This window comes from Gordionus sp. m RMFG-2023, chromosome 1 (assembly GCF_954871325.1).
Source record: "Gordionus sp. m RMFG-2023 chromosome 1, tfGorSpeb1-WG-v2, whole genome shotgun sequence".
In the NCBI taxonomy this organism is placed as follows: domain Eukaryota; kingdom Metazoa; phylum Nematomorpha; class Gordioida; order Chordodea; family Parachordodidae; genus Gordionus; species Gordionus sp. m RMFG-2023.
This window is the reverse complement of record NC_088775.1, coordinates 18,402,651-18,427,458: the sequence shown is the minus strand read 5'-3', so window position 1 is coordinate 18,427,458 and position 24,808 is coordinate 18,402,651. Positions and strand designations below refer to the sequence as shown.

Below are 24,808 nucleotides of genomic sequence, written 5' to 3'. Positions count from 1 at the left end.
ACCTATAACAGCATTAATAACTTAATTAAAACTTGACTTTCAGTTATAGACAAGCATTTTTTTTTTAAATAAACCCAAGCAATAGCAATAAATGATAATCCTTATAAAATGTATTAATATGATATTCTAAAATGTTATAAAAAAAATATGATAGCTTTTAATATATAAAATATATGAATATGATAAGAGAAAAGCCATACCTTATATGATAAAAAGAAATAATATATATTTTATATATTTTTTCTGACCGCCCTCTTTTTTCCATTCAATATTGATTGGTCAACAAAATAAACATTTTCTCGCGGCCTCATAGGCAAAATGCCCACTTGGTCTTATGGCCAGTCCGCCCCTGAATAACCCTACGATATTTCTTGCCTTGTATAGAAAAAAACTGATCATCAAAAAATATTTAATTTATTGTCCAAAATTTTTGTTATTTTTGAAATTATAATAAATATAAAATATACTTTTAATATTTTTAGTATTTTAAATATTAATACAATGCTCTCTAAAAAAAAAATTTTATTTATGTAAAATCTATTATAATAATTATTTATAATTGTGTTGCTATAATATAAATAATTGAGTGAATATATTAAATTATGATATAAATTATTAATTATAAATTTACGGGAAAATTCAATTTAACAAATATGTATATGGAAAAAGAAAAATATTTTTATATATCAGAATCGCGAATATAAATGGAAAAAAAGGTAGGAAAAAAAAATTCTAAACAGTGAAGGGAAGGGGAAAAGAATCTAAACCATTCCAGCTGCTCGGGAAATGAACCCATGAAACATATCAAATTAGTTTTGACGTAAGTAGACATCTTCTTTTGGGTCTCCTGATTTAATCCTTATGGCTCTGCCAAGCTATTTAATTAGGTTAAGAGCCTCACTTCCAAAGGATGTTAAGGCTATAATGATAACTGGTAAAAATTAATACTCATCAGGAATATCCACATATTTGTTCGTTTTAAAATATTCTGCGTATTTTAAGATGTCCTTATTGATGTTGGAGGCTGAGAGGTGGTCAACGCAGGAGAAATCCTAGGCTAGAAATCGGCCATTCTCTCACGGAATTTGTGTAATTCTATCGGGCCGTCTCCCATCAGTGAAGAGACCTGGGGGTTCTAAAGTGGCAGGAAAGTCAGGGGACTGTAAGGCCTGTTTTATGAGAGAATTGCAACTGACATTCCGGATTGAACTTCCAATATGAGACTGATGCTGTTACATTTAAGCGAATAGCCACTGCAAGCTGTACTTGGTTTGACTGCTCGAGGTCAAAATTTTTAGTAAAAATGGCGTATAGGTATTCATATCCATAACTTTGGTTGCGAGAGGCTAATAAGGCATGATCTTCAGATAGCAGGGTCGAAAAGAAGTAATTAATGGGCCTTTCACATCCTAATTACTCTAATCCTTTTGTTTATGGGAGACTAGGAGTGACATTCATCCCCGACTGAGGTTTTCCATGTATGGCTTCGTCAAGCAGCTTTTCTGGCAGGGATAGGTAATCAGTTATTATTTTGAAACTTGCCAATCTGGACGAGATAAAACCATTGATTGATAAGGCTATGGGTGATCGTAGCCCTATAACTCATTTATTGCAGGGGAAAGTGGCTTCACTAATTGGAATTAAACTTGAAATTAGGTATTTTTCCATAATGTTTTTTATTATGGATTCATATGTTATTAAAGGTTCAGGATATTTAAAAAAGCCGTTGACCGCAAGGCATAGAGGACTTCGGTATATTGAAGAAACTTTTAATTAAAAAGAAAGATTTATGTGTGGGAAGCTGTATGAGTAACTCCTCAATGCTGTTTAAATTATTAGAAGTAGCTTGGAAAAAGGCTTCAACTGCTAAGTAACCACCAACTGCTGAACTAAGATGTGGTAGCCCCTCGGCCTTAACACGTAAAAGTTGGGAGATTGAGAAGTACTGGGAGAATTCTGTTTTGTCAACGTTTAGGAGAAGGTTGTTCGGCCCATCAGTTTGTAAAATTTTTAAAGCTTGGCTAACTCTTCTGGATTGCTGCGTATAATCCTGTCATCTAGATATAACAGGCAGCTGCTTTTAATTTTTTTACTAGATTGTCTATTCCTAGACAGAATAAGATTGAGATTAGGGGATCACCTGGTTGAATTCTGAAGAAGAAAGCTTATATTCCCCATATTGTAGGATGGAAGTAGTCACATATCAATTTAAAATAAAGCTGGTTTAGCATGGGATGTTATTAATGAAGTTTGAAAGTTAATGGGAGCCAGCGTGCCAGTTGAAGTTCCACTTTTATATCTAAATTATCTATTTTTTTCCTCACTAAATTTACCTTTATCTTAAAAGGATTTGTTGTGTCCATTGAAATGTTGTCCAAATCCTCTAATCTGTTTTCCTCACTAAATTTACCTTTATCTTAAAAGGATTTATAGATATATTCAGTGTGGAGGTTGTGTCCATTGAAATGTTGTCCAAATCCTCTAATCTGTTCTTATTTGTTGGGTGAACAGTTTTCTTTTGTCAGTTGGAACTTGAAAGGCATAGAAGCCAAATAAAAAGAACTTTTTCCAGTGCTGGAGTTAAAATTAATTAGAAGGTTATTAATAGTTTTATATGATTTAGCAGCAAGAGGCCTGGCTCCCCGGGAGATTCTTGAGAAAATATGTGATTTAGATAAGTTTGTAAATTCATAGGAGGAGGGTTATGGTAACACATTGGAAGTACAGAGTGATGCCTCATTAACAGATAAATTATTGATTGTGGTGATAGCTGGGATATGCAATAGGGATATTATTGCTAAATGTAATAGAGAAAATGGAAGGTGAATATAATCTGTGAAAGGTGACTGATGTGATAAATAATACCAATTACCACTTTTACCGTATGTCCATAGGGTCCCGTTTTTGTTAATTAAGGTATGTAGCCCACTGTTTGGAAATTTTTTTCTAATTGGGATAGATGTAGAAGAGGACATTTATATTTATGGAGGGAGAGGACAAAGTTTTTTAAAAAAGATTTCGAAATAAAACCGTTGAAAATTATCGTTAATTATTTATTTTATTTTAATTAAATGGACTTTAAGAGAATGCTATTTAAATATTTTAATATAAATTTATTTTTAAAAAAACTAAATGCATATTCGCGATATGCCAACCCTCTATTTTTTTGTTTATTTTTTTTTCTAGTTAAATTATCTTCAATATCAAATTGACTGAAACCTCAAAAATCCTATAAATCATATTTTTTCTGTGTAAAATTGCAAGCATTTTAAATAGACTATTTATTTCAATTTTAGTCGTGTTTTAGTATATAAAATAAAAAATAACCCAAAATTTCATAATTGTCTGAAATTTATATAGGTATTTTACATAATATACTAGAATCGGATCTAAGCAAAAAAATTTTAAATTCTGTAATTATTTAGATGAAGTCTCTGTATCTTGTCATTTAGCCCTGCTTAAAGGGTTCCATTTTATTTATTAGGAATGATGCTCAATAAACTTAAGTGCTTTGTTATTAAATACAAAAAAAAACATTTCATTATCCTAAAACTTTGCTCAGGATTATTTCTGGAGCCAGATATTCGGGGGTTCCACATAAAGTCCATGTCCGTCCCTTGACACGCTTAGCGAAACCAAAGTCGGTTATCTATTTTGAAATAATTTATATAAATATTATCTCTTTATATATTATTTATTGAATAATAAACCAAGAAAAATACTGATTTCATAATCTAAAACGCAATTAGAGATATAAATTAAATATAGTACATGTTATATAAGATATGAAAATGATAACATAATTATCATTATAATATGAAATATTTTTTACTTTTAAGTAACCCGTGTTACATATTAATAAGTTTTCGGGTTTTAGGTCGCGATAAACAATATCTAAAGAATGTAGGTATTCGAATGATAATATAATCTGCGAGCCATAAAATTTGGCGTGGGCTTCACTTTTAATTTATAATAATTTAAATATATTATATTATATTTTATTATATATTTTGACGAGAAATAGTAGTCTGGCAAGAACCCAGAATAAAAGATCACTTAATTTTCGTTGAACATGTTTTTTATTTTGAGAATAGATTAATCTATTGAGTTATAAATTTATGGACTAAAAAAATTTAATATGATTAGTCTAACTCCAAAACTTATTTAACTGACATATAGGGATATGGCGAACATTGATTATCTTAGATTTTTCTGAAAAAAAAACCATTAACATTACATTATACAGAAGTATTTATAAATATGTGCTCAAAATCATAATAATAATTTTTTTAAAAATGATTTTCAACACACCTAAAGCGATTTAGTTTACGAAGATGAAGAAACATTTCACCACCAGGAACGTATTCTAAGACCATGTATATGTTTGAGTTATCCTTTTTTTAAAAAAAAATATTTATAAAAGAATTTAGTGTGTATATATATATATACTTTGAAAAATTAATAATTGTCAGTATTAAGTAAGATAGGTGATATAAAATTTTTAAAAATAGTAAATTCATAATTTCATCTATATTAATAATCAAAATCAATGAATATAAAGAAGGATTCTTTATTCTTCAATAAAATCAAAATATATTTCCACGAATTATATTCCGTATTTATGATGCTCATATTTGATAATTTCATTATTTAGATAATACTTAATTAATAATTGGACATTTTAGAAGATTTAAAGCCTTACTCCTGGAATTTAAGGTCTATATTTTGTATTATATGGGGGAAACGGCTTATTTGTAAAAAAACGAGCTATTTTTCTTATATTTGCGGTCACTCACTGTTACATCTGAATATTTATTATTGTAAAGGTTAAGATATATTTTAAAAGGTCACGTTATATATTTTAAAAGGACGTTATTTGTATATTATATCAAATTGCATATTATAAGAAGTTAAATTGGACAATTATATAAATGTATATATACCAAAAGAATTACAAATAAAATTCATTATCGTTTTTTAAACTTTAATCGATTTAATACTCACCAGATTATTATAAATAAATTCGTTTCCTTTCCTTAAATTCACATATAATCGTGTTAACCATCTCGAAGCATAAAGAATGAAATGTTTAGTTAGTTTATTAAATAGAAATAACACGCTTTGTTAAACGCATAATGTATAGGATGGTGATCAAATTAACGATGCTTTTGACGATAAAAATATGTGGGTTTAGTAGGTGGTAAAATTAACTTTATTTTTAATATTAAATAATTTATAACCTTGTTCAGTTTAGGTTTGAAAAAAAAATAAATAATATTAATGAATAATTTATAAGCCAAATTTTTTTTAAGTTTGCAAATCATTAATACAATAATATATATTCTGAAATTTAAATTTTACTTCTAAAGAAATAATTTATATATTATATTTCTAATATTGCCTGAGAAAAGAGAAGCAAAGCAAAAGAAAAATTTCATCTATTTTCAAATATTGATATAAAATTAATATTTTCTGATTATTCTATCTAAATACCATCATGACTGATTTAACTGATAGTTTAATAAATTAGCAGAAATAAAAGAAACATCAATGGGAGGTGGGGGGAGTTGATCCATTTTAGTTACTCAGTCTATATTAGACCGAAATTACTTGATACAATTTCTCAAGATGGATAAATGTAATAACATTTTCAGAATATGAATTATATTTATTAAGTAATTTAGATGTTCAAATCAAACCGTGAAACAGGTAAAAATCATTCATATTCACCGAACTCAAACTGAACCGTTAAAAATTTAAAGATCTGAACCTCAGGATTTTTATATCTAAGCCTAGAGTTGGCAAATAGAGGTTCAAACCTTTCTGCCACCTATGAACAAAATCTCCAGGCTTACATAACATTATTTTGCTTAAAATATTATTCGGGTCGTTTTTAAAAATCGTCCCGAATCGGGCTTTTTAACAACATAGCAAAAGTTACCCAAGTTAGCATATACAAGTATTTTCATCTATAAAATTTACTATTTTTCTTTGTATAGGTAAAATTTGACATAAGAGAATCCTGTAAATATTTTAATTGTTACAGCTAGAGGTCTGCAAAGTAATTTTTTCGCAGTCCGAGCCCGAATTTAAAAAACTTTTTTGTCCGAGCCCGATCGAGCACAAGACGCATATTTTAGTCTAACCCGACCCAATAAAATTTTAGAATTTGAGTTTGAATATTATAATAACTAAAAAAAAATTATGTGTATTTATTCATCGCCACCTCAAATAAAAGTTTATTTGACGGCCATAATCTAATCAAGATATATATTAAGTTGCATATTTAATTTTTAAAAAATATTATAAAAAGGAAAAAATACAATCGAATCTAATAATTATAAATAATTTTACCATATTTTCATATATTTGTTATCAACATCGACCCTTTTTCATATATGCGTTATATTTTGGAAATAATTTATTGCGTATACCATCAGCAGTATCTATTAAATTTCTAGAAATTGTCGTGAGATTTGAAATGATGCTTTTAACATCAATATTTCCATATATTGAGCTAATTTTGGCAAAATATTGACAACAATCAACAAAGCCTTCCCCATGAATTGCATTAAGTGATCTCAAATCACGTTCACAAATCATGATGAGCACCTTTGTACACTCTTCTTTTTTTTTAATTTGGCACAACTTTTGAGTTCTTTGGAATCAGTAAAGGCTATCAATTGTTAATCGACTCTTTTTACTCTCTATTGTAAATACGCATTTATGACTTTCTAGCTAATTTTTGCTTAATATAATTTAATAAAAAATTGCAATTTTCATCATATATAAATGAAAATTTTTCCCAGACCTCAGATTTGCAATTAGCATTTTCCCTTACTTCATATTCATTGCTAATAATCTCTTCCCTAATTTTTTTTAATTTGGCATCCATTGAAATAATTTTTTTAATATGAAAATATGAGGCTATTTTTGAATAGATAAGTAAATATATTTCATTTAACTTGATAGAATATGATGAAAATAAAATATGTAATAATATCGTTAACTATGCAATGAAATGTATTAAAATATAATAACATAAAATAATTTGGTATATGGTTGTTATGTAAACTATAAAATAATATTTGAAAATGTTATGTGAAATTTTATGGATAAAATGTGATATGGTTTTATAATTGATATAAATTATAATAATTATTTAGGCTATTTATTTTTTTCGAGTCGGGTCGGGTTGTGTTTCGAGTCGGCCAGCTCTTACAACCCGATCCTAGCCCGAACAATATTTTTTTAAGTGCGAACCCGACCCGAACCCGAGACTCTGGTCGGGTCGGGCTACGGACAGCCCATGCAGTCCTCTAGTTATAGCACATAGGTATTTTGGGGGGAAATAATTGGTACAAATATGTTTGCACAACTTAGATAGTTACCCAATTTATTACCACTTTTTACTTATTTTAAAAAAATATATTACTATTATATTCTAAGATTAGTTAAAAGTTAGATTATGCCCAAACATTTTTTAAATAATTTTTATTATTATTCATCAAAGTAAAAGTCATGAATAAAATTATGAATGCATATCTTACGGGGAATGTATTATTTTTCCAACTTTAAATCATTTGTTGAGCGAGTTTTATTTTAAATTTAAAATTTTGATTTTACTGGAAAAGCATCCCAGCATGTTTAGAATATTTATTTTATGAATTTTTGTCATTTTTTTATATAAAAAATCTATGGAAAACTAATATAAATTATATCATAAGATGAAATACATTTCCGGTAAAACCAAATTTTTAAATTTAAAAAAAAACACTTAAAAGATGATTTTAAGTTGAAAAATAACACATTGCCTGGAAAAACACATTGACGCAAACATATACGTAAACCTATATAAAATAAGATCGTATAAAATTATTATAAAATAAGAATAAAAATTAACTTGTAAAATAAAATAAGATGTTTATTTGATGTTTTATTTGCAGCGTAGAATTCTTAAAAAGTCCAATTAGGGTCGATTTTTAAAAATGATCCGATTAAAATTTCATTCAAAATAATATTATCTAGGCCTCCAGATTTAGCAAATAGAGTTCAAATCTTTCTACCATCTATAAACAAATCTCCTGAAACCCTATCAGGGAGTTTGATAATGTCTTCTTTGGATTTATGAATATTGTGAACAGTTCTTTTAGAAATATTAAATCTTTTAGTTCATTATTTTGAGTGTGAGGATTTAGAAATTTAATAAACAAATTTTTTTTTAATTAGCGATAACTCGTTATATTTGTTTTCTTTATTAATTTGTAATTTGATATGTAGGTTAAAAAGATGATAAAATAAAATCCTATAATATAAACGAATTAATGAGACAAAAAACAAAATTCTCACTTTAAAGAGGTCTCAAATGGACAAAAAATTAAAAATTTGCTCACTTTTTGAAGTAGATAATTACTCAATTCATCAAGACATTTTCTAATAGTAATAGGAATTCGATTTCAAACCTTCAAATTAGTGAGTTACCCTAATTATCAAGAGCCCAAATGAGACAAGGTTTACTGTATATGTTTTGTATTGTCAAAAATATTTGAGTGTTAACTGCTTTATATATAGGAAAAAAAAATTAAAAATGTTTATCTCTACATATAATTCTAACCAGTTTGTATGATAAAAGCGAACAGTTCCGACCTAACCGATTTTATTATTATTTTATCACGAACTAAACTGTTATTTTATTGAAACTGAACTGAAATTATTTATGGTTTGAATCCCATGTAATTCAGAAAAATTTGTAATATAAATCAAATCTAGATAAATAATTTTTTGTGATGGAAATACAGTTAGATCAGCATTTTAAATGATATATTTTGTCTAAGGCATAAATTTTTTTTAGGGTCTCCCATCGATTATGGTTATTTTTTTTAAAAAATTGCATAACACGAGTGCAACTTAGAAATTCAGTTTGACATTGATCGCAGTTTGTTCTGAAATAAATTCTCTATATTCTCTAGTATAACCTTGCAAAATTTTATAATAACAGTTAAATTTGACATTTTCATATTTCTTACTTTAAATGTGTTTTCCATGTGAATTAAGAAAGGAAAGTTGATGGCTTGTAATATGCGTTTTTCGTTAATGGTGTGTTCGACTTGTTTTAATTTAACGATCTATAATTTAAGTATTTGGTCATTTTTAAAAAAATCTATTTTGACGACCATTTAAATCAGAGACCTCTGTAGAGATATTAAATGGCTCGGCTCAAATTTGAAAAAAAAATCATTTTCAAGCTTGATTCAGTATTTTTTTTTGGATTTTTTGGCCCGGTCCAAATTTTATCTATAACTATTTTACGCCTTAATCTGATTTTTTAAAAAATAATTAATTTAATTTTGGCTGTATTTTGTATAAATTATGAAAAAACATCGAAAATATGAATAGTTATTCAACATTTTCAAGTGACTAATTGGGATAAAATTTAATAAATAGACCTTCCCAATTAGGGTTTATTTTTTTATTAAAATTTTCTGCACGGGTCGTCCAAAAACCTCTGATTTGAATTGACTACCATAATTTCAGTAAAATTAACTTCAAAGAAAACATTTAACTGTATCATAAAAATAGAATTCGAATTATTAAAAATGATGTTATATTCATTGAGGATAGATTATTAAATATTATTAACCTTTTGTTTGTCCAACACCTTCATGGCATAAAAATATTTGGATTGTTTATTTTGAACTAATATGACGCGTCCAAACGAACCTGTTCCTAACGTTTTCACCCTCGTATATTCATCGAAAGATCCGATACTCTATAAAATTATTCATAACTTTTATTTTTATTATTATTAAAAAACGTAAATTTAAAACTAAGTAATCCGAAAAAAGAATTGTTTTTTATGTTCAAATCGGAAACCGAACATTTTTATATAGCCCACGAAATTGTGAAATATCCATTCCCTTAATTTTTTTCCACACACTGCTTAAAACATCAGCCCTAAACCCCTAAATTTTAGCTATATTTTAATTATAATTAAAATAATAAATTATAAGTCATAACTCCTTTATAGGCTTTATCGACAATATTATTTTTTTTACATTTTCTAGATTTTGGTCAAAATTTAAATATCCATTCTAAATTTTTGGACAACACTAATATAAATATCGTTCATAAATAGAAATTTAGTTTCCACTACGATCGCGCCAATTTTCTATATTTTTTTTTGTAATTGAGGATTAAATCTCTATTTATACTAGGTAAGTCCATTCAATTAATTTTTTGATTTCGTACTTTTGAGGTAAGTTTTTATTCTCCGTAATGAAGAAAAGGTCCTCTCATTTATAATTGTTGCCAAAATATACAGTAATTTTAATAGATTTGGAAAATATTACAAAATATATTTTAAAGTATGTAAAGCTTCCATGGTGTTTCTTGGATGAACATTTAATAAAATTAATCTTTCATACCAAGATTTAAATTCTGAAATTAATTGGCCATCAGATATGGCCGTCAGATAATTTATATCATCAGAAAAAAATTGAGCGAAATATTCAATTGCAATACCAAGATTATATCCTAAGACGGATTTCTAGGTATAATAGTATTTTTAAATTGGACAGAGCCATTTGATCAATCCCAAATTCATTAATTTGTGTAAAAAATATATTCAAAAGTGGAATAAAAATGGTTGTTCTATAGAAATCCTCATTTGTGTTCACGTTAATATTAGAACGATTGTTTGCCTAGATGCAGACTTGCGAATCTCAAAATCATATATTCTCGTTTCCGTTCAATATTTATATAAATCTCGTAAAATTATCGGCTGTCCTATTGAATCTAATAATATATAAGCTTCAGGTAAGATATCTGGAGCAGGACATCCTGATATTTCTCCAAGGGAAATATCTAAAAGACTTTTCTAGATCCAAAAATGCTGTAATAGTTTAATGTTGAAGACTCCATAGTGTCAGGTTTGATATTTGCAGTTTTTTCTTCTTGCAACACAAGAGTCTTAAAAATAATTCCATTCAACATTTATGTCTAATGATCACTAACCTTCTGAAGACCTTATTTCTTCATTATCTAACTTTTGGGATTCTTCATTTTGTTATATAGTTTTATTTGTAAATCATTATGCATCAGAGTGTGAAGATGAATAAACAATCATTATGATTTCTGGTTGGTTTTGGGTTATATATTTTTATGTTAAATTGCACTAATGTTAGGTTTTTGGTTGATAAAATTTTCTTATATCCATCAGTGTTTAAGGTTTAAAAAAATAGAAGAAAATATGTTTCAAATTTTCATGGGAAAAAATATTAATATACACAGATGAAACATAACAATTAATTTAACTTTTAGCTAAAATTTTAAATAGAATATAACCTATTTGAAATAAAATACTTTGCATTTCACAATTCCTAAAACCTTTTTTATTTTTTCAAAAAATTTTGCTACGGGAGGGGGGGGGCACTGGTACGCGCCTGGATGAAATCATCACAATATGTAAAAGTAAAAAGGAAATTTTTTTTCTTTATATTTTTAAAAAAAATGTTTTTATGATCATTCTTAATTATTGACTATAGTGTTTTACCCTCTTTAAGTTGAGGGGAAAAAAATTATCCCTGTAAAAGAAATTTTAATAGCAAAAGCAGATAAAAGGACAAAAAATGTTACAAAGAAAATTTAAAAATAGTTATGATAAAAAAATATTATTTTAGCCAAATTAATTCTTTTTGAAAAATTACACGTTTTTATATATAAGATTTAAAGCTTAATTATGTTATACTTTTGATAATAACCAATTTAACTTTTATCTTTACATGAGCAATTATTTCATTTATTTAAACATTTTTATATTAATCTTTTTAAACATCTTATTATAATCCTTTCATATTTTTGCTATAGGTTTGTTTATGAAGTATAATTGTTGTGATATAACTCAAATTTGAATATTTATTGTACTTGGATTTTTAAATTTGTATATTTGATAATTATTATATGGGAATTTTTAGATTTAATATTTAGTTTTTATATTTTTTTTGTATATATGTATATTTTATTTATGAATATATTTGAATATTTAGTTTTTTTTTATATTTGAATGTTTAATGTAATATTAAATTATTATAAAATTTTAATAAGTTATGAACTTTATTATTGATTATTAATTCTTATTGTATTGTTAAGAAGTTATGAACTTCGAATTTTTTTAATTTTTGAATATTAATTCTGATTTTAAAAAAAGAAAATATATAAAAGACCCAAACATTTATAAAAAAAATTCATAATTATAAAATTTGGTAATTACCTGTGTTTTGGAAATTATCAATAAAGTTGCCAATTTTTGCGTTTTAAAGAATTGAATAAAATTATTAAAATTGCGTTTGAAATTATTAATAAAGTTGTAAATTTTTGCGTTTTTAAAGAATTTAATAAAATTATTTTTAAATAGCTAATATTTAATTATTCATTTTAATTTATATTTTTCTTCTATTTCTAGATATCACTTCTACAGTACATTATCACCTTTACACTTCCACTAATCTCTACAAATTCTTCCGGAATCTCTACCATTTCCCCTTAAACACTAACATATATATTATCTATAAACCCAATCGTAACAATAATATATAAAGCTAAACTAATGATTACTTAAATAAATTCATGTATTTTTTTTATCCTCTCTTCTATATTAATCTGAATCTAGAATTGGAAATATCTTTAGCTCTTCATTTAGATGTTGCTGAAAAGTCTAGAAGATATTTTAGGCGTAGGGGATATTGGGGTTAGGTAAACCCCGGGGCTTGGCAAACCCTTTAATCTCATTTTAAAATTAAATACATCAGAAGGTTAAAATTTTATCCGAATATAATTTCTATTAGTTTATATCTATGGACAAAAAGTCTTTTAAAATAATTAATTACTAAAAATTTTATTTAAGAGATAAAATTTATTTTCAAAAGATTTTTACATGACAGAATTTTACTAAAATATATAATTTCAATAATTTGGGTAAGTTTTATGAGTATTTATGTCTAGATATCATTTCAATCATGATTTGTCAATTTAGAGCTAGCGGGGCTAAACCATACACATCAATTATGACAGTTAATAATGAAAAAAAAATTAAAATATTGAAAAGGCAATTTCATGGCTGTTTATGATTGGTATTTATATTTCGAATTTATGCTAAGAAGTCATAATCTCTCCTTAAGATCCTTATTTTTTTATATACAAAATGTTTATTAAATTAACCAAAATTAAGTTTCAATTTTATATATAATTAGCTTCAATCAATTTATAAGTATTATGATATTTTGAACATTACAACTATACAATTATTCTATAGGTATCATTATTAATAAATAAAAATGTATTTCAATTTAGTATGGCCTAAAAAACTAATGGTTTTGGAAACCTCTTGAAGTGGTTTGCCTCACCCCGCTATTGGGGCTTGTTAGACAAAATTTTTCACTTTTACAAAAGATAAAATATTTAAAAAATCATTATATTCTTAAAATTTTTCATAAGACACTTTATAGAATATAGTCGTAGATATCTAATCATATATTATTTTTCATATTATCTAAAAAAAACAGGAGCTAATTTTGTAAAAATCAGTTCGACTAAGCCCAGTCTCCCCTTCTCAAATTGAATTTTATGGTGTTGCTGTTCATAATTTCACCTCTCCTCAAGAAAGACACCGATAAAAACTAAAAAATCTTAGTGTTATTGGTTTAAAACAAATAAAGGATTTCATTATCGAATACTAAGTACTAAATATGAAAATTAATTATTATTAATTAAAAGCGAAAAAAACCAATGATACATTGTAATCTTTAAAAAAACTATAAATGCATCGAAACTTTGTGTAGTTCATCATTTTTAAAAATATACCCTTTAAGTTCAAACATATTTTTAAAATAAAAATATGATATATGAGAAAATGATTTTTCTATCTAAAGACAATATTTTAATTGAAACTATATCACAAAGAATGAAAATATTTCATTTATACCAATGAACCAATAAAATTATTTTAAAAAAATCTAAATTTAAAATATATTTACAAATATTTTTTAAGGGAAAATAAGAGAAATTTAACAATAAATTTTTTGAATCATCCTAAAAAAATTACTGCGGGCGCCCATGATTGTTAAGTTATTAATCTTTTGAAAAATGACTCTTTGGAGGAATTAATCGTAATCTAATATATTTTTCCCCCGAAAATTACATAAGACTAACTAATATACACTGTTACCCGGAAGAACTATGAGGAACCGACTGCCTCCAGGGGAAAAAAAAATAATCTTATTGGTCTTATTCGTTTAATTGTTAAATATAATATGTTCCGCAGAGTATAATGTATATACATATCATTTGGCAAAAAGAAATTCGTTATTTCTAATTATTTAGATATAATACTGCAGCTGAAATTTCAATAAAATTATAAGCCTGTGCACTCGCGTTTCCTATTACATCTGCTCAATGAGCAGATGTTACGTTTTTCAGAAAGAAAGGATCTATAAAAAAATAAGTCCAAGATTTTGGCTGCAAGAATATTAAATTCATTCTAAAAATCCAACTAATTAATCGAAACCTATTATAAAAAATGTGATTTACCACTCTTTCATAAGTATTTCTGTCATATATACATTAACTATAATGTTCCCGATTCTGAGAAAAAAATTAATGCAGCTGTTTGGAGATCATCGTCTAAAAATAGTTTTACATCTGATTATTTTACAACAAATTTAATTTGTTTAATTGCTGAGGTCTTAAAGAAGACTTAAATACATTCAATAAAAATTACATTTTTTTAAACTAACAAATTTTAGTTTTATTGTTCAAAATTTTTTCATTAAAGAATTATTTAAATTAAAATCAAAGATGTTTTATTTAAATTAAAGGCAGAGATGTTTTTTTTAAAAAACGAAATGACTAAAATAAAATTTCAAAAAGAGTGGCAAAAGAGGTGATTATAAAATTGCAGGGTGATAGTATTCAGTCTCTACTATATCTCTATATATAAAAAACTAGATTAACCTGGAAATAAAAAAATTTCCAACACATTTTAAGGATAGTAGTAGAAAATCGTAGGAGTACCGACAATATAACTTTTTGAGCATCCACTCTGCTAATCTATATACGATATCGATTTAAATTCTTATGTTGTGCATATTAAACATCAGTAACCGTTTTGTTATGACTAGTTTAGAGTTCAAGAGTTAAAAAAATTTTAACAATTGGGTATGATATTTGTGAGAAATAATAAGTGTACACTCCGTTAAATTAATAATAAATGAATAAAATATTATAAAAAGATTCTATTATTATAAAAAAAAAATCGATATTTTAACTGATGTTTTATTCAGAGTGTCGATTGGGAGACGCAAAAGCGTCCCTACCGGTTATAATTTATTTTAATTACTGTTAAAATATTTTTGATTATACTAAAAACATTTTTATTTATTGAATTGATGCCTAAACAATTTTATTTTAAATCTTTCAAATTCATCACATGCCTGTAAAATGGGTTTTTTAAAAAAATAATGACCTCTTTAACATACTCAAGGATTTCTCCTGCGGGAGTGGGGGGGGGATCATCTTTGAAATTGGAGGGGTCAGATAGGTGGTGGTTATGAGAACGCCATCATCATTTGAATAATATTAAAGGGGATGGTAATTTTGATTTGGTGGTTGGTGGGGGGGGGGTAAAATTGTCATTAATTTACGGAGTGTAGAAGTCCATGAGCAAACTAATAGGAAATGCGATATTAATATTATTTCTTAAATTTCTTTTTATGTCTTATAAAATACAAATATATTTTTATATTTTTTTAATAAAATTAGTAAAATATTTTATGATAATTTGGATATATTTCAAAAAGAAATAATCTAAAAATAAATTTGCTTTTTAAAATATTATGTAAATAACAAAAAATTAAACGGTGAAATTAAAAATGAACATATGTGCCAATCTTGTGGTTTTATTTTTATTCAACAAAAATCCTTTTTACAAATTTTTTTTTCAAATATCTCAATTTGTAATTCAGTTTTTTCAAAATCGTAAATTATTGCAAAAATAAAAAAAAATAAACATCATCTTTAAGCATAATTCATGATTACAAGCATCACTTCTATGCAAACTCCGGGGTATCGGCTTACGCTCACCTCTAACTCCTTCCATTAGTGGGTTCATCGCTTCCCGTCTTTCATCTGACTCACACATTAGCCATCTTTCTTACTTCCCTGGCCCCTTATTAGCTGAAACCCAGAACATTTTGGACAATTCCGTTGTCCCAAATATCCACGACCCTCCTCATGTTCACAGCAAGACGGAGATATGCCACTCAGAGAAAGATCCGTCGCTTACCTAAAATCGAGCCTTCACGACCACGATCTCACAGTTTTTCACCAATTGAACCAAGGATCCGGTTACGAGTTTCTGGAAACCATACCTTCTAACAACCTTAATTTGTCTTTCCGCTGACGAGCTAAGATTTGCTATTGGACTAGGCTCAATTGCGTAATTGTTCTATACCAATGTAAACATTGCGAAACAACCAGCGTCAATAGCAAGGGCAGACATTGTCTCCATTGTAGCTTTTGTCAAGGCCGTTTTCCACGGCACACCAAATGCAACGACATCATATTACGTGCCCTCAAATCAGCAGGCATTCCATCTAGACTTGAACCAACCGGAATTTTTAGAACTAATGAAAAACGTACTGAAGGAATGTCCTCGATTTCTTGGTCAAGGGGTCAGCTCCTGGTTTAGGATTTCCTCTGCATTGACCCAAATGCACCATCTAATTATAATGTCGATACCCTCACCCTCACAGAATTCCGAAAAATCATCAAGTACAGTTCCTTAGATATTTCTTTCTATACCCATCGCCTGCTCCATTCTCACCACCTTCGGTAATAAAGCTCAACGTTTTTTTAAAGAATTAGGTAAACGGATTCGTGAAAAAACCGATCAGTCTAAGAAATCCCTCTTCTTACGACAAAGACTTGCTACAGCCATTATTCGCTCTAACTATCTAAATTTTATCTCTCTTCCATCGAATAACCTTCCATTTCTTCCCTTTACATTCCTTTCCTTTTTTTTATCCTTTATACTTTCTCGTAAACTCCATTTCTATATTTTTCACATTTATTAATTTTATTTTTTTTTTTAAAAAATTAATTATTTGCTATCACATTTTGATAACATATTATATCAGCTATTATTCAAATAAAGTAACTGACCGGAAATAAAAATTTTTTAATTTATAAATTTGAGGAAAATAAAAAAATTTAATCATAAATTTTATAATAGTACGTATTATTGAAAAATAATCTAGATTCGTGCAAATTCAATTATTTTTTGCCCTAGCGCCAGGCGCCATACCCAAAATTATTATTAATTTATAAACCCGACGGCCCGTTATTTAAATATTATATTAAATTAAATTTTTTTTATTAAGTTAAAATAAATTATCTAAGCAGAATATTTTTAATTATCCTTTTACTTTTCGAGCTAGGCAGATTTATTTTAAAAAACGAAATATCTTATTATAAAAGTTACCATATATTACGAAATAAAATGTATAAAAGTTTATCTAATAAGTTTTTAATATGGTTATAATTAATGTTAACTTCTCGCTTAAAAAAAGAAACTTTAATTAACTTGTGCTTTTGTCTTTTTTCTTGAAAAAAGTTATAAAATGTAAGATTTGGCGATGAAATGATAAAAAAAGCTTAATTTTCTATGAAATTATATATTCAATAAAAATGATATTTTTTTATTAACTGATTGGACTATGCTGCAACAAAAGTCTCTTTTTTTTAAGTTCATAAATTATTTATTATTATTTAATAAAATTTGTTATTAAGCAACTTTATAAAATTTTATTTTTGAAATAAAATTTGTTATTAAGCAACTTTATAAAATTTTATTTTTGAAATAATTTAAAATCAATAAAAAAGAATTTACTTTTATTGGATTTTCCCATTTTTCTTTGAATTCCTTAGCCGAACGGTCCAAATACTCTTTAACTTAAAAATATATTTATTAATATATGAAATATAAATTAAATATTGAGTAGCATAATATAATTAATAAGAAGTCGCCAATATTTTGTTCTAATAAACTTATCACATTTTCTAATAAAATAATTATATTATTTCCTATTACTTAAATCATATACCTGCAGATGTACCATTTGTAAGGCCCAGCCTCACTCGGAGTTTTTTTTAAAAAAATTTCAGGTCCGGTTATAGAATTAATACCGTATTGATATCCCGTGATGTACAAAAAATTTTCTTAAAATTTAACATTAGAGATATATAGTCTCCATCGATTTATTTAATATTAAGAGGATAGGAAAGTTGATAGAAAAAATAAAAATTAACATTAAGATGATAGGAAAGTTGATAAGAAAAATAAAAATTAACATTAAGATTATTCGAAAACGTTCATTTTTTTATTACCGTGATTATATATATAGATTATTCTAAGTCCTAATTTTATCAATATAATAATATTTATTGGCTTATTATTTTAATGATGACAAATTTTTATTAAGTTTTTTTATTTTAATTTAATCTTAAATCAAGGTCAAATTATTATTGACATAAATAGGACTTATTTTGTAATGTATTAGACTTATTGGTGAATTCTGATATTTGATAGAAGTGATAATCCATAAATTATATTGTTTTTAATTTAACCACTTCTCAATACTATAATTAATTGTTTATTTAGATGTTCAATTACAAATATTTCAGGTTAGGTTTATTTTAAATAACCGCAGTGATTTTAAACAACCGGGCAGGGCAACTTTAATAAAAAAATGAAACCAGGCCGGACATTAGTAAAATAAAATCCATTCTAGGCTGGGCCGGGCAAAATATATATTCGCATCGGGCCGGGCTGGAATTTTACCATTTGCAGATCACTAATACAAATACGTTTTTTAAAAAAATGTATTTTAAATGTATAAATATTTATAAAAAAGCATTTAAATACAAACACTTTTACGAATACTGTTTGGAAAAATAGTTAATTTTTAGTAATTATTAATAACTTATATTTAATAATTTTATAAAGGATTTTTTCATTTTCTAAAAAAAATCTAAAAATTATGTAAATAATATATCAAATCGAATATTTTGCAAGTATTTTATTTTAGAAATTATATCTCAGAGAGCAAATGTAAGGTATTTTTGTATAACCCATTTTGCTTTGCCTTTAAAATTGATATTGGTATTTTGAAAATATACCTTCGGCTTAAAATGGTTTGTGGATTGTGGGAGCTCTTCCTGATACCTGCTAAAATATCTTAATAAAGAATACTCGGTAGCATTAGAAACTAAATCTTCTAGTTCTGTATCACTTACAAAAGAAAAAAAATTTTTAGTTTCACTTTCATTATGAATGTGGCTTATTTTAAGAAAATAGGAGAAAAAAACAGATAATATATATTTCTTTTTTCTCTCAAACCTATATCAAACTTATGTCAAATGTTGATGATAAATTTTATTCATCATGTGATTGTTGAGTTCAAAGTTAAAGCAGGATATATGAATCAAAAATATTTTTTTAGATAAAAAAGTAAACGATTGTCAAATTTATGTTATATAAAATAATATTTTTAAAATATGATAGCTCTTCGCCGACTCTTCATTTAGATCTGCTAAAGAGTTATATTCTTAAATTTATTTAAGTGTTCTCTCGTAAGAGTTCAAATAAAAATTATTTTAAGGGTAATTAGATTAAATTTAATCGTTAATGACTATTGTAGTGAATATATATCTCTTTCCTTGGTGTCGCGATTGGTCGTAATTGAATAAGATCAAAGAGATGTTTTATGGTTAAGCATTACATAAGTAACTTCAACGCATGGGTAATATTATTAGGCCTCATTTATAGTAAACGCGTTATCTTCAAGCGCTGCGTTATAACAGCTCATTCATTTAAGTTAAAGCAAAATAAAGATAATTATTTTATATAATATTTAAGAAAAATCTTACCTTTTTATCGAATTCGCTATTATTTTTATAATCGTATCGCATATTTCTTTATCAACGCATCACAACATGTTTTTCAAATTTTATCATAGCGTATCATCATAACGCTTCATATTTAAATTTATACCTATTTATTGGGTTAATTTTTTAATAACGCTGCTTCAAATAACACAGCGCTTGAGCATAACGCGTTTACTATAAATGAGGCCTTAATTTTACTTTTTTGTATAATGTCGACATGCTCTATTTTTAGAATTGTCAATGTCACCAGAATTTTCGATAAAAAATAATACATTTTATTAATTCTATAGAATATTCAATTTTAATAGTAACTTCCCTTGTATGTGCTAGCCCAAAATTTCTATTGATTTTATTCATGCAGACCTGCTCTAAAGGGTGGTAAAATTAATTTTCGTTGAAAAATAAAATAAAGTTACAAATTCTGTTAGATAATGGATATTTTTTTTACAAATCTACTCATAATATAAACATACATAAGTTTATTTAATCTATAAAAGAAATCAATTCAATTACCTCTTTTTAAATTTTCACAAGCTTCCTTCCCCAAAATATGGAAAAAATTTTCCTCTAAAAGGATGGACTCATTTAAAGAATTTCGCATAGTATCCATATCGCTATCATTGTAAGTAAATGAGCGAAGTTCGACTCCTATTTTGTAGGCGTTTTTTGAATTTTCAGAATTTAGTTTGCAATTTTTATATTTTTCATCGGAAGAAGAAGATATTGACGAGAATTTTTTATTAGATATTGCTGAGAAATTCTCTTCTATTTTATGTGAAGTCTTGGAAGAATGTGACAACGGTTGTAAAGGAATCTGTTTTAGGCAATGGTAGAAAAAACTAAGCATTCCCCGGATAATTAAAATTCCGCTGGTTGTTATGAATTTTAGACTACATCTGATACAGTTTAACGAACAACTGCTTTAATATTTAAAATTATATACTAAAATGTTTAGATACAAATATGTAATTAAAATAATTGATGTTTTGTTATTTTTTGTTAAATTAAACAGATTATCCTAGCCAATTATTAGTGACAGTTTCAACAAAAATTATTCAAATCGTATTCCAATAAAATAAAAAATAAATTTATATAAATATTTATTATATAAAGTAAACTTTGAATTAATGCAATTTATTAATTAAGTAGTTAATAAATAGAAATTCGAATCATTTATTATAAATATATGGAAAAAGAATATTATATTATTATAATTGATAAAACACAAGACAGTTAGCTCCTAGAATATCTTATTTTTGTATTTTTTGTGTTACCTAAAAAAATTCAAGAAGTATATTTAGAACACAACGATAAGGGCAGGGCTATTGCAATCCAATAGCATATATTATTTTTTTTGAAAATTATTTAAATCAATATTTAATATAAGAGAAAACTTTTAATTATTCAATCAATTAACAATTTATGTTTATAAATAACTAGAAAATACGAATTATCATTATAAATATGCGAAAAAATCCTATTTAGCGATGACAACAAGAATTAAATATATTATAATAAAATACTATATAAAGAAAAGTATATTTTCTAAAAACTGATTGAATCAAAATTATATATATTATTTGTAAGTTGGGAGCTCTTAAAATATATCTTATTGTGTAGAGAATTCTTTTTTGTGTTATCTAAATTTTCAAAAAAGTGAGAATTTACTAAAATGATAAAAGCTATCAAACTTAACGTCGAAAGAAATGAGATTACCTCTTACTCTATCTCAAGCGCCAAAATTAGGATCTTACATCATATCTATATAAACGTTTCAAACATGAGTCGTAAAAAAGGAAGGTATTTTTCTCCAAACATCTCGTCCGATGCTTTTTGAATCGTTGCAAAAATTATGGTTATTAACAAAATGATAATAAAATCTTTAACTCCATCTATGAAATAAAATATTATTTAAAAAATCTATCATTTTGTATTTAAAGTTTTTTTCGTATAAAACCAAAAAATATAAAGATAATGCCAAAAAACAGGAGTAAAGTTTATAACATTTACCATATTTTTTTTTGCTTAAAGTTCTTTCGTGTTTTTTTATAAAAAAATATGTTTTGTTTTGCCTTTTATTAACCATAAAATAATTAGCCTTTGATCTAAAATTTAGTAATTGATGTGTTTGTGATTTACTAGTATCGTTCGACTCTATCGCTATTAATGTTTTAAAGTAGGAGGGAAAAAATGTGTAACTAGTAACGGGGCTACTTTCTTGGAAAAATGTAACATTCAAATAAAGTAAATTAAGTTATGAGTGACGATAACTAATGAAATAACTCTTTTAAATTTTGATATTATTTAGAATTTTTTAAGAACATACGGTATAATAATTATAAGATATCAAATTTATATTAAATTGACAACAGAGCAATTTCAAACCTGTTTCAGAAAAAAAAGTCAGTAACGATATTTTGCAATGTGACCGACAATATGCTATCTCTTATTTTATTTTCTAAAAGGCTAGCAAATCCTGACATCTTATTTCTTTCTCCTTTATTATAGATATTTTTATTATCAAATATTTTAAGTTTTGGATGAATTCTATCATCTTTGATCCATTAGGAACTCCTAAAGAATTTGAATCACTTTTAACAGCTGAAAATGAAAATTTTAAGCTCAACTTTATATGTATATTATTCATTTTGAGGACAACTACCTAAACCATAGTCTAGGCCAAGTCCTGAAAGGATAAAATTATAAAAACCGATCAGGCTTAGAAATAAACTAGTAAATTGTATAAATAGATTAAGCTTAGATATAAATCCACTTCTTAGTGCTTTAATCGGGTTCCGCCTATGGCAGTTTCTTATCTAACAAGTTTAATCTTAATAATCTTTTTTTGTTTTTTTCTGTCATCTTATTCTTACTTTTAAAATAGAAAAAAGACAAAATTCGCGCTCGGAATTAAGGGTCACTAAATTTATAATTTAGCAGCGATAGCTTTAAAAAGTTGTTAAATAGATTTGTGACATCATTGGAAAATTTAATAAATGAAATTGGATATCTTGCCAACCCTGAAAGGCAAACGACATAATATACTTGATAATTTTAAATAAATAATATCTTATTTTATTCCCCTAACTTACTCTTATATTATATATTATATATAAATTATAGAATTTATTTTAAAAAGTTATATACAAATATTTTTACTACAATACTAATTTTTCCGAAAAATAACTTTGGTGAAAGTTAAACCCTTTCTGGGGAAGGTTGATTGTAAACTTGTTTCAAAAGTTTCATAATTTTCAAAAGTTTTAAAAATTTAAGATTAAAACTTTAAGAAAAATACTAACGTTAAAGTTAAGAAAATATTTTTTATAATAAATGTTTTACGCATTTTTTCTACTTTTCTTTAGAAAAGGGCTTTTTAAATAAAGTTATCAAAAGTTTTCAAATTTACATTTTTAATTGTTTTTGAACGTTGTGTTATACATAATTAAAAATATAATAAAAAAATCAAAATCATAATTTATTGTCATATTATAAAATTTAAATTAGTGTGCAAATGGCTCGTATAAACTCCTGAAAACTAATCCCAGATCCTTACTAACTTTAAAATTTAATTTTTGATAAAAATTGTTTAATAAATTATCATTTTTTATAAAACAGATTGTTAAATCAAATAGTTTTCCGATATTTAAAATCTCTATTATTTTATACATTTACAAAAATTGCAGCATCTAAAAAGTAATCAAAAACTAAATGCCACCCCATTATAAAAAAAAAATAACTCATAAACTGCACATGCATATTATAAACTCTAGAAAAAATCCCAGGTGTCTCCTGGAAGTCTGCAATGAGCTTAAGTTTAAGTGGAAAACATTAAAATATATAATTTAGCAGGTTATACAAAATTTTTAGATAAATGGGTGGGCGAGTAAATTTTGCGAAAAAACTATAGATGCGAGAGCAAAAGATCGTTAGATTCTTTTAAAATAATGGGAGGGCGGACCATTGGGTTAAATCACTCATTGTAGTTCTAGTCTCTCCAACCATGAAAAGGGAAGAGAAGAGCAAAAAAAATTGTTTTTTAACAGTTATTGTGTAACAACAATCGCTTTTATCAAATTCGTATATACAAATGTTAATTTTTATCGTGCTTCGCTTTATAAGATAGTACTGTACCGGGCCACTGCTCCCAAAGTCGGGCTTCCAACTTAAGGGTCTGAAGTTTAGTCCTGTCTTAGAAAAATAAGACAGGACCGACGGCTAGAAACACTAATTATCTTTATAATTTCTTATGTGATATAAGATATCCGTATGACTGTTGAGCCAGGTTTAACTGATTGAAGAATATAGGCTGAGGGGTAGTTAATATAATATTTATTATGCTTTCATCTCTAATTTTTGCCCAAACATCTGAAATCAAGTAGATATTAGAGGAAAATTTAATTTTTACATGATTTATTAAAATTGGGAATTTTGGAAATATTTTCTTTCAATAAATTTCCAGATAATATTCGCAAGAATTCTTAATTCCAAGCTAAACATCCAACTGAACCATTTTATGAACTTGAACTGTTATTTGTATCTGAAACTGAACCGATATTCGTTATAGCTCGCAGTGTTGTTAAACGCTAATTTTAAAAGTAGCGCGCTATCGCTACCGCTATCGTTTTCAAATGAGTAGCGCGCTAATAGCTACTTTTTACGCTATTTTGATTTTTTTTTTAAATATTTTTTGCGTAACTTTATTTCCACAAATAAAATATTGGTATAAAAACATGACTATAATTTGTTACATATATATATATAATTTATTTATTATTGCACTTTAATAATAATAAAATTTCGGTACTCT

At 26.2% G+C, this 24,808-nt stretch overlaps 1 protein-coding gene across 7 annotated transcripts in view; it reads right to left on the bottom strand.

Annotated features, from left to right (window-relative positions):
• Positions 1–24,808, bottom strand: part of LOC135931542 (cAMP-dependent protein kinase catalytic subunit alpha-like) — a 51,757-nt gene that overhangs the window by 5,185 nt on the left and 21,764 nt on the right. For 3 of the 7 annotated variants that reach the window (XM_065468737.1, XM_065468738.1, XM_065468741.1), the window contains 6 exons: positions 17,942–18,003; positions 9,641–9,769; positions 9,027–9,125; positions 4,312–4,394; positions 3,833–3,959; positions 3,554–3,649 (listed from right to left, as the gene is read on the bottom strand). In XM_065468737.1, coding sequence (XP_065324809.1) covers positions 3,554–3,649; positions 3,833–3,959; positions 4,312–4,394; positions 9,027–9,125; positions 9,641–9,769; positions 17,942–18,003 — 596 coding nt within the window. Of the gene's footprint in view, positions 1–3,553; positions 3,650–3,832; positions 3,960–4,311; positions 4,395–9,026; positions 9,126–9,640; positions 9,770–17,941; positions 18,004–18,142; positions 18,186–20,511; positions 20,974–24,808 lie in introns of those variants that run through there. The other 4 variants (XM_065468739.1, XM_065468735.1, XM_065468740.1 and 1 more) reach the window with 4 other exon arrangements.